Here is an 11952-nt window from a genome sequence, read left to right as displayed (position 1 = left end):
AAGCTGATAATTCATCTGCACTGGGTTTCTGCTTGTATGAAAATTCATGATAATGAATTGGCTGATTCAGCTGTAAAAAAGGGTGCAGAATTAAGCAGATCTATTCAAAAAATTATGTTCTGGTCTTTTATAAAGAGAAAAATAAAAGAATCTTGTTTAGACAAGTGAAATGAAAGCTGGCAGAAACAAAAGAAGAGTATACATTATTCAAGATTTGAAACAAAACCCAAGTGAAAATCTTGTTCAATTAAATGTAAAAAGAAAATATTCTCATCTATAATACAGCTGAAACTAGAACATGGCTATTTCAAATCTTATATACAAAGATTTGATGATAGATTTGACTCAACAGAATGCTCATTCTGTAATACAAATGAGAATTCTGAGTATATTGTAATGCACTGTGCATTATACAATAGTCTCAGAGTCAGATTGAAAGAGAAGTATGATCTAAATTAATTAAATATGAGATTCTTATTCTCAACTGAGACAGGAATTAAGTACTTAATAGACTTTCTATCAGAAACTCAAGCAGCTACAAGAAAATGACTAAATTCAGAATTATCTGAATATGAAGAGGAGGAAATCAATCAGATATAGTCTGTTAAAACACCTATATACTATCTTTTAATAATTTGTTTTGTTACAGTCTCTCTTTACTTTATCTTTTGCTTTCAATTCCTTTCTATCTATCTATTTAATGTGTCTATCTTTAAGACTGTGTTCTCTTTTCCTTTGTCATGATATTGTCAAATGATTTCAAAGTATCAGAAGATGTTAAGACACTGCAATTTGTAAACAGTTTTTGTATTCTAGGCTGGAATTTTCTGATTTTGCATATCTGAAATTGATGAATGTATAATGATTAACTTTACAGATAGAAGAAACCCTGGGAACTAAAAGTTCTCAGGTAGATGTCATAGTCTCTGACTGCATACATTTATAATTGAAGAATAATAATAATACTCTTTATAATATCTTCTGAGATGAAACTTCTTCTTCTTCAGAAGATACTCAATAAACTGTTGAATAAGAAATTCATACATATTAGTAACTCTTTCACTGCAGCTTCTATTCTCTTTGTAAAGAAATCAGCTGAAGAACTCTGATTCTGAGTGAACTATTGAAAACTGAACAGATTGATAAAGAAAGACTGCTATTCTTTATCTCTTATCAATAAAATTCTAGCACATCTCAGATGAGCTCAATGATTTACAAAGCTAGACATCATTACTGTGTTTCATAAGATTTATATCACTGAAGAAGATGAATATCTTACAGCATTCTGAACACAATATAATCTCTTTGAATAAATAGTCACACTCTTTGAACTGATTAACACTCTCAGTATATTTCAGAAGTATATTAACTGAGCACTCTGAGATTTTCTTAATAAGTTTGCATCTGCTTATCTTGATGATATTCTCATCTTCACTGATAAGTTCAGAAAAGAATATCAAGAACATGTGTAAAGAGTATTACAATAATTATAAGAAGCAGAACTACTGATAGATATAGATAAGTGTGATTTTAAAGTGAAGAGTATAAAATATCTAGGTTTTATCTTAGAAGCTGGTAAGAAAATCTGAATGAATTCTGAGAAGAGCTCTGCTATTCTTGAATGAGAGATCCCTCACACTGTGAAAGATGTACAAAGCTTTATCAGATTTACTAACTTCTATCAGTAATTTATACAGAATTTCTCAGATATCACTAGATCACTCATAGAACTTATTAAGAAGAACTCAGTATTTCAATCATCAGCAGACACTGAAGTCATATTTATGAGAGTAAAGAAGATGTTCATTAATACCTCTCTGCTAATAATATTTGATCATGATTATAAGATAGTTATTGAGGCTGATTTCTCTGACTATGTTATAGAAGAAGCTATACTGCAATATGATAATAAAGATGTCTTACAATTATGTGTCTTTATATCTAAGACACTGAGTCCTGCTGAATGCAATTATGAGATCTATGATAAGAAACTTCTCACAATAGTACACTGTCAAGAAGAATGAGACTCTGAGCTCTGAAGTGTCTTCAAATTTGAGATCATCATAGATTATAAGAATCTCAAGCATTTTACCATTATCTGTAAGCTTATTAAATGATAGATGCAATGATCTGAGTTCTTAAGCCATTTTCATTTCAAGATACACTACTGTCCTGGCAGTCAGAACACAGTGACAGATGCCCTCTCATAATGAGTGTAAGATATACTATTCAATGTAACAGACACTCACTGAATGAACTGAGAGCATCAGCTCTTAGATTCAAACATACTAGTTAATTATGATATCACAATTCATAGCACTATACATGCTTTCTCAATTAGAACACTCTCTGTCTGAAGTGACACTGATATCAACACTAACACTGATACTGATACTGATATCTCAACTTCTTCTGAACCTACACTGAATGAACTGTGATATATAATGGCTCAAACTGAGGAACTTCTCTAAGCACTCACTGAAGTAGTATGTTAAGAAGCACTCTGATTCCTCTCAGAACTACATATAAGCATTAACATCTCAGAATGCTCAATTGATGACAATAACACTCTGTGATTTTACAAACAATACTGAGTCTCTCATTCTGAACCTCTACACACCTGAATAATACAAGAGATGTACGATTCATGTATAACTGATTACTCAGATTGTGAATAACTATATGAAATAGTCTCTTGAGAATTCTACTTATCTGAGATATTGAATAGTATCAGACACTTTGTCTGAAACTGCAACTGTTATTCTTCTATTATTTTATGAAAGAACTGTAGAAAAGATCTACTGAAATCACTTGATATTTCTGATAGAATCTGATGAGATGTAGTAATTAACTTCACTGTTAATCTTTCTGAGAGTAAGAGTTGTAAGAATATTCTAATTATTATTGACTAATTGAGTAAAGATATTATAATGAAATCTTATAATAAGATAAATACTGAACAAGTCACCCAAGTCTTTCTACAGAGTCTGTTCTACTGAATGCATGAATTGTCAAGATCTATAGTATTAGATTAAGACTGTCAATTTATAAGCACTCTCTGAACAAGAATCTGTTAAGTTCTTAATACTATATATTATTTATCAACTACTTATCACTCTGAGACTGATGATATATCATAATGAATAATTCAGATAGTGAAGAATTATCTTTATAAGTTCTGTAACTATTTATAAGCTAACTAACATAATTTTCTTCTACATACTAAAGTTATTATCAATGACTGAGATGCTGTTTTATCAGACATAAGCCTGTTCTTTCTTACACACAGTTATCATATGAAAGTGTTAAAACTTCTAGAGATCACACAGTTTATACTAACCCTCTGCAGTTCAATTCAGAGCACTGATAATATAGTAACAAAGCTTCAAGACACTCATAACTGAGCAGAGGCCTTCATGATAAGTGTTAAACAAGATCAAGAGAACTAAATTAATATTCACTGAGATCTCACTGAGTAATATAAGATAGAAGATCTGATGTGATTAAATCTTAAGAATATACAGATCACACACTCATCTCATACACTGAATTATGATCATATCAAGTATAAAGTGATAGAAGTTCTATACAGTCATAACTACTATCTTAACATATTATTAGAAATTTATAATATCTATTATACAAGCTTGCTTCACTGTGCTGTCACTGATCTGTTTTCTTCTCAACTGACTTTCAACTGACAGCTGTCAGGGATCATAGAAGAAGAAAATGAACTTGAATCAGAGATAGAAGATATTCTTGATAAGAGACTCTGCAGCTGTAGCTGATAATATCTTGTGAAATAAGTCAGCTATGATTATCTGACCTAGACTCTGAGCTCTGCATTATCTGAGACAGCAGCGCTTGACTGATAAGAACTACATGTCTGTGACTCTATATCACTTCTGAAAAGAAGAGACTAATATAGCAGGCTATATCTGATTGATAGACTATTTTATTACACTTCATAGATTTCTGATGAAAGCTCTGATTCTCAGTTACTGATTCTCAGCTAAAGAACTCACAGAGTTTCTATTCTTCTATTCTAAGCTTCACTTTATATATGTATAGATATTCACTTATTTCTATTCTTCCGCTCTGAAGCTTCACCTTGTATATATATAAATATCTGCTTCAATTCCTGATCCTTGTACTTTCTCTTTTGTTTTCCTTTTCTATTGTTTTCCACTTTGTTATATAAGATCTATAAATATCATACCGATTTATTTAGCGTAGACCTCTTACATTTATATAGTTTTCTTCTGAATCTTTCTCTAATGTAATGTAACTGATGTGAACTGCCGGTGTTGATCTTTCTTTTAAATGAGGAGATATATAGGCTGATCAGCAGTTGAAAGTTATATATTCTGATTAGTTACAATTGATGCACATCTCTTATTAATATTGATCAGTGACTTCTTCAGAAGTGATTAGACTGGCCGCCAGGACCATGAATTTCACATTTGGTCTCATTTGGTCTGATCTCATACATTTCTTGGCGTGAGTCCCACCGGGACCAAGCCTCAAAAATATCTGAAAATGGACCATTTCTGAGAGAAATGGCGTGAAAAATGACCAGATTTAATTCAAGAACAGTGAAATGAGAGTAATTTTCCAGGATAAACTGTGAAAGATGATCATTCTTTCAAAATCAGAATGAGACTGAGACTGAAGATCAAAATCAGTCTCATTTAATTCATTCAGTGATTGCTTATATAATCAGAATTTAGTAATGATTATTGATAACACTCATGAAATAACTAAATACATTCTTGTGTAAGTTTATTCTTCACTTTCTCATGAAAACTACACTTCTCTGATATACTGTGATCAGAGGTATTAAACTGTCTGATAATTTCATGTTTTACAATTATAAGTTTCTTGATTATTTCTTCTTATAATTGTTCACAGCAATAGTGATAAATATCTCAACTTGAGTTGAACTTTCACTTCATTTTCATCTCTGTCAATGAAATTATCAGAATATCATGCATCATCAGTGCAACAGTTGAATATATACTCTTAATAATTTTTCATAACTCTAGAATTGATTTGATAAGTAAATTCATTAAATCATCTTGAAGATAGCAGTCAAATTCAGTTTTACAAGTATATAGTTTTGCCTGATTTTCAGTTGCAATCAATGTATGCAAGTTCTGTTTCAAAGTTAGTATTATAGTTCTATGTAATATGAAGTATTATCAAAGATTATTACTTACTAGGGAATTGTATTTCACTGTCTTCACATCTTAAACATCTGCTCATTCAAATCTCTGATAGTTGATATTGTAGTAGTCTCAGACTAATTTAATATATGAGTCTCATTTCTTCTCTGTTCAATCTTGAGAAGTGTAGATATTAACTTAATAAGAGAGATCTAGTAGAGCTGCTACAGTATAGTACTCTGCAAAAGATTGTTTCATTTTGCTGTAGTAATATGCCAGTTTATTCCTTGCAGTAATAATAGCCTGCACTATAGCATTATCTCAGACTGAATTTCTTTTTAAGTGATTCAACTGCTTCTCAAGATAAGTAAATAAACTGTTATACACTCATCAGACTGACTGCAGCATTGATATATAAGTGATTGAGACTGTCTTTATTATCTTATAAAACTGAAACAGTAAATCAATCACATATTTCAACTGAGTTCACTTCATATCAGAAAGTTTCAATATCTGAATCTTTTTCTGATCAGAGTGTTGCACTCAATGATCAATTATCTAATATAATTGAAGAGTCTGAACAGTCATCTTATATATTGAACTTCATCATATTCTAACATTCTGTATTATATTCAGTGATGTGACTGATTTGTTTATTTAGTGAATATCATGAAATCATTGTTGTTATTTAGAAGAGATACAAATCACATTAGCAATGTTTCAAATCTATGATATTTAAATTATTAGTCAATCTATTCAAAATTAACAGTAGCATTATCAAAAAGCATTACTAAAAAGCAATATTAAAAAGTGTTATCAAAAAACATTATCTTTTATAAAGTGAATGTAAAAGTTACTTGAGTAATCACTTTCATCTCATTCTCATCTCAAGAATCAGTTATCTCATTATTCTTCATCTTAATATTAAGATTCTTTATCAGTGTTTGTATCACAAGTTGAACCACATGAGCAATGCAGAGAATATGACCTTATTTATCATTTCAGAAATGCAAAGTCAATTTTTGCTCTAAGCTCTTCATCATAGTATAGTTATTCACAGTATTATCAGTTATAATTGTAAGAAGACTGAGACTAATATCTCAATAGTCATTTTTAATCACAGTCATTAATATCTCTGTTATATAATTCTCAGTATGACTACTGATCAATGATTCAAATTCAATTAATGTCTCTTGATAAGTTCAGTTCTTATCAATGTAATAACATATAACTCTTATAAATGTAAGATTATTTGTACTAGTTCATACATTCACTGTAAGAGACACTCTTTGATAATTCTTCAACTCTGATTCTAGATGTTGTATATTAACTTTGTAGTGTATCTCAAGATTGAACTGAAGACAGGATTGATGTAGAATATGAAGATTTGAATTAAGCATTTAAAGAAGTATTCAGAATTCAGAGTTTTCAATTGATTAAAGAGAAAGATTCAGAGATATACACATGTGAAGTAATTGTTCACAGAAGTTATCAGATGAGAGTTATGAAATCAGAGTACTGATATAAGATTATTTTCACATGATTTTCTTCAAATTAGAAAGTTAGTGTTATTAAAAATCATTATCTGATAGAGTAACTTACCAGCTCAGTAGTAATTTTCTGATTATTTTTCTTTTATTATCTGTATTCTGATGACTTCAGATGTCAGAAAATTTCTTCAGAGTTATAATCAGTTTATAATGAATGTTTCTGAATGAAGTTACAGTGATTGTAGCAGAGAGATAACTCTTCAGTAATCTGCAATACAATCTGTTGATAATTATTCCATAGTTCATCTCAATATTTGTGTTGAGTTTTTCATAAATTTCATGACCTGAAATCAGATGTGAAGAATGAGATAATTATTCATCATGATTAAAAGAGAGCATTCTGTATTAAATTGTAAATAATATAGACTTTGTGATTCACAGTGATTTCTTGAAGAGTTTGTGAATCTTTAATAGAAATAAAAGAAGTGAAAGAAGTGAATTCAGAAGACATGATAATAATTTAAGAAAGATGATAATTTATTTTCAATAACTGATCACTGATGTGTGTAAGAAGAATTAATATAAGAGAAAATAATCTTGTTTCTTAACTTAGTTATAATTTTAGTACTAACTCAGATTCAATATTATCAATATATAAAAGTAAATAAACAATCTTGATTAATCTCTATCATATTTCTTGAAATATATTAATATTGTGAAAGAGAGTGTTACTAAATTGTGTTATCAGATGATATCATTAAAAATATATTAATATTGTGAATATCAATGTTGAAAAAATGTTGATACTTATACATTATAGTGATTTGTGAATCATGATAGTTAAATATATATATATATATATATATTGTTCCTGACTTGATTACAAGTTGTACAATAATTTTTAAAAACTCAAAATTAATTTCAATTATTAATAATTATGAACTTATAACTAACTAATATAAAAAGAAAAAAACTTTTTCTACTCATCATCTTTCTTCTCTTTCTCATTCTTCTTATTATTCTTTATAATTCACTTCTTATTCTTCTTCTTCTTCTTCTTCTTCTCATCTGAGATGATAATCATCTCAAAATCTCTCTTCACTGCCTTCTCAGAGAAGGGTTTCTGCTGCTTCCTCTCAGTCAGATCAATCTGTACCTTAAAATCCTGCATTTTCTGATCTGCTGTCTCAGGTTCCATCTCAGCAGTAAGCAGATTGATATACTCAGAGAACAGAGCTGTCTTCTCAATATTCTGAATCATGAAGTGTATTCAAGACCTGAACAAGGCCTCAATCCTCTTCTTCTCTGTCAGCTTCTGCTAATCAATTAGAGAACAGAAGTATTATCAAAAATTGTTATCTCTCAATAAATAAAAAACTTACTAGTTTTAACTTCTTTATCTCTCACTTCAACACTTTCTCAATCTTCTTCTACTGTTACTTATTTACAGTAACACTCTTCTTCTCTCTCTCTGTCTTTATCTTAATCTCAAATCATTCTCAGGACTTCTTCTGGTCTCATTAGACTGGCCGCTGGAACCATGAATTTCACGTTTGATCTCATTTGGTCTGGTCCCATACATTTCTTGGCGTGAATCCCGCTGGGACTGGCTATTAAAAAAACATGTAAAGTGACTATATATCAGATCTTAAAATGAAATCATGACTTGAAAAAAATAAGAAAGTGATTTCATTTGGTCTTATTTAGTCTCATTCTTTACATAAAGTGACTATTTTTAGACATTTTAAGGTTTTTTTTAGACTATTTTTAATTTTTTAAAAAGTAACACTTTTTGATAATGCTCAAATGAGATTTGAAGTCATTTAAAGCAATAAAAATAATTTAAATTGAGAAGTGAAAATCATGGTCTCATTTGGAAAATGTGACAAGAGTAGACAGTAAGTCTCACTGAAACAGTATGAAACTACTATTTAATGTTAAAACTGTGTAATGGGATCAGTCGAATTGGTAATGAGACTATCAAAAAATCTGGTCCTGGTCTCAGACACGGTCACACGGTCAGTCTAGGTCTCATCACTGCTGCATGAGACTCTTCACTGTCTTCTTCTTCAATCTCTCACAGGCGGCGTCATCCGCATTATTCCTATACTTAGTTCAGTCTAAATCTATCAGAAGTGTTACTTAAAATCATTATCATTCTACTCTCTTACAGAGTCTCTTCAAGGTATTATAATATGTCTTATGATCTGTCTTCTCTCACTTGAACACCTTCTTCTTCTCTTTCTTCAATCTGTGATAACACTCACACACCTTGATGGTTCGCAGGACCGCAGAATATTTGAAGAAGAATGACATGATTGATTTCAGTGAGTGTTGAAGAGAGATAAAGACAGAAGAGGCGGCCAGAAATGATATAATAATGATGATAATGATGATAATAATGATGATGATGATGATGATAATGATGATGATGATGATGATAATAATAGTGATAATGATAGTAATGATGATAATAGTAATGATAATGATGATGATGATGATGAAAGAGAAAGTGCATTGAAATATATTACTGACTTATCAAATATAAAGAGACTTAAAGAAAATATTAACAGCTTTCAGTGATGTACAGAAACAGCTACAGTGTTTTATAGCAATATTATCTTCATTCAATACATGCACTGTTGATATTCTTTGTATACAGTTATCATATAATATGTATCAGAGATACATATAGAAAACAGATCTTTGTTACTAGAGTAAATAATTGCAGCAATTCTCTGTTTTCATATTATAAAGATAAGTTATTCTCATTTCTTTCTTCTCTCTTTTCTCTTCTTCAATCAATCACTAATTTCAAGCTGATATGAAAACTATTAAAACACTCTCAGAAATTCTCAAATTGAAGAGTATAGACTAATCAAATTTCAAATGCAGAAGAAATCAAATTATCTTCTATAGATTCAATTACTCATTCTCTCTCAAATAAAACAGCAGTCGCGTCCTCCCTTCCTCTCAATTAAACAAAACATGGCCCGTGAAAAGCAAGTACCATGCCAGGCCATAATGATCAACACAGTCCCAGCATGCAGGGCTGTATATATACAGCATGTGCTGAACTGAGAGACTGTGTGAGTTGTAAACTGGCAGCAGCATCCCAGAGAGAGTCATGCAGTGTGAAAAAGCTGCAACTCTCAGCTACATGCATAGAGAGTGAATTACTACAGTAAGTGCATATGTATTGAAGTAATGCTTTTTGATAATACTCAGTCTCTGATATAATGAAAATAGAGTCTCTCTGTGAGATCTGTTTCTATCAGAAGTCAGAGAATTTTATATTTCTCAAGATTATCTTCATGTGCCTTGTCTGTGAAATCAATGAGAAGAATCATTGATTTCAGTATTCTATTCTTGATGTCATTCAAGTGACAGCAGAGTTCACCCTGATCACACTTTTTAAGTGTATGTTTTCTAATTATTCACATTTATATAGATATATACTGATTATTTATTAGATAATCTTAAGATAATAACTTATCACAGCTGTGTTACTCTCACTGTGAGAGATATACAGTTGATGATGAATATTGTGAAGACTCTGAGAAGTAAGTATTTTAAGAGTACTGCAGCTCTGTGACCTTGATTTTTTTTTATTTTTATTTTTTGTTTTTTTCTTTTTTTTTTCTTTTTTTTTTTATTTTTCTTTCTCTTTCTATCTCTTTTTTTCTTTCTCTTCTTTTTTTCTTTCTCTTTTTTTTTTTTTTTTTGTTGTGATTTTTTCTTATTGTTTTATTTTTTGTTTTTTTATTATTTTTTGTATTTTACATTTTTTTTTTTTAATTAAAATGATATTGATTATAATCTGTGTTTAGAAAAGTAATGATATTTGATAATACTCTCTGTTGAATTTTCAACAAATGAGCACTATGTTATGATATTATATAAGTGAGAAATGATTTCATGATCTCATTTAATGTCATTTTCAATAATGAGATCAGAATGAAAATATGACTAAGAATTCAAACATATTCTTTATCTGAGACTAGATTTTTATTTGAAAAGTGAATCTGAGATCTTTAATATTTGAAATAACAGGATTTGAAATCAATGTGATGAACACAAACCATGACCAGAAGTAATGCTTTTAGGCAACATGATAACTGTAAAGTTTGATCCTGGTCCCAGACACGGTCACACGGTCAGTCTAGAAGTGATCCTGGGAACTCAGAAGCCTGTTCAGATAATAGAGACTCTTGCTTATGTATAGATATTCAAGTCTACTCAATTCATGACATCTGTATTATTCTTTGACACAGGTGTATAAGTGTATCATCTTCTGCTGTTATTCTGTATACTTTTAAGCTTGATAAGACAGTTATTCAATATCTGAAGTTGTATACAGATGTCTTCATAAGTCAGGTCTTTGTTTATACTTATAAGAGCTTATAAGAGTTCAAAAGTTAGTGTCTTCTTGAGCATGCTAATCTTCATTTAATTCTTTCAGAATTAACTGTCTGCTTCTAGAATCCTAGTATCAAAGTCAGGAATGCCTGTTATAATGAAAGTATTTCTCTTTCAAGCACTCTGTAATCAATCTAATGCTTTCTACTGCATAGCAGTGTCTCTGAAGAGAACATTGAGATGTCTGATACTATTGTCAGATGTATGTAATACTGATTCACACGGCTTATTCATGATGAAACTTTTATTTCACCACATCGTTAATGATCATGATATATCAATCTGATTAGTTAATAAACTGATGACATCTTCATCTACACTTAGTTTCATGAGTATGTTCAATCTTCATGATGAATAGAGATCAGATCAGAAGTATTAAATATACAGAAGTGTCTAAGTATTTCTTCAGTACTTGCATTGTGTTCATATCTGATTCAGTTGATATTGTCTGTGCAGAGACTTCTTATTAAGATAATCATTGAATTTCTTTATATTAATATTGTTGATTTGCATGCATATCAGCTATCTGTTATTGTTGTAATTTCAACATTACTCAGAGTCACTGTGGTACTGTATCTATACTCACATTTGAGAGTTCTCTCACATTATCAGTAGACATAGCTATATCATTTATCAGATGTGTGATATCTGCAGAATCAGAAGAAGTGTAATTATATGAATATTTCATATGTCTAAGATATCAAAACCCTTGAGTCTTTCACTGACATTCTCTTCATAAGATCTTGTTACAGGCTCAGAGTGACTGGTCAGCAAGCTTCTATCTAGAGACTCAGTGTTCACTTAACTGATTGATTATTTCTCTATTTCTTACACATCATTATGCGTTCAGATATTTCAATGAATAATTATTTCTAATA

The 11952-nt window shown here is 30.2% G+C and overlaps 1 protein-coding gene across 1 annotated transcript; it reads right to left on the bottom strand.

The window, feature by feature from the left end:
• Positions 1 to 7685: 7685 nt before the first annotated feature.
• Positions 7686 to 7916, bottom strand: BDBG_16124 (uncharacterized protein; the record flags this gene model as incomplete). The annotated part of the gene is made up of 1 exon (XM_031724133.1): positions 7686 to 7916. The coding sequence occupies one exon, from the start codon at positions 7914 to 7916 to the stop codon at positions 7686 to 7688; it is 231 nt and encodes a 76-aa protein (XP_031575849.1).
• Positions 7917 to 11952: the final 4036 nt, after the last annotated feature.

The sequence above is a fragment of the Blastomyces gilchristii genome, assembly GCF_000003855.2.
Source record: "Blastomyces gilchristii SLH14081 genomic scaffold supercont1.1, whole genome shotgun sequence".
Lineage (NCBI taxonomy): Eukaryota > Fungi > Ascomycota > Eurotiomycetes > Onygenales > Ajellomycetaceae > Blastomyces > Blastomyces gilchristii.
This window is presented reverse-complemented; position numbering and strand designations above follow the sequence as displayed.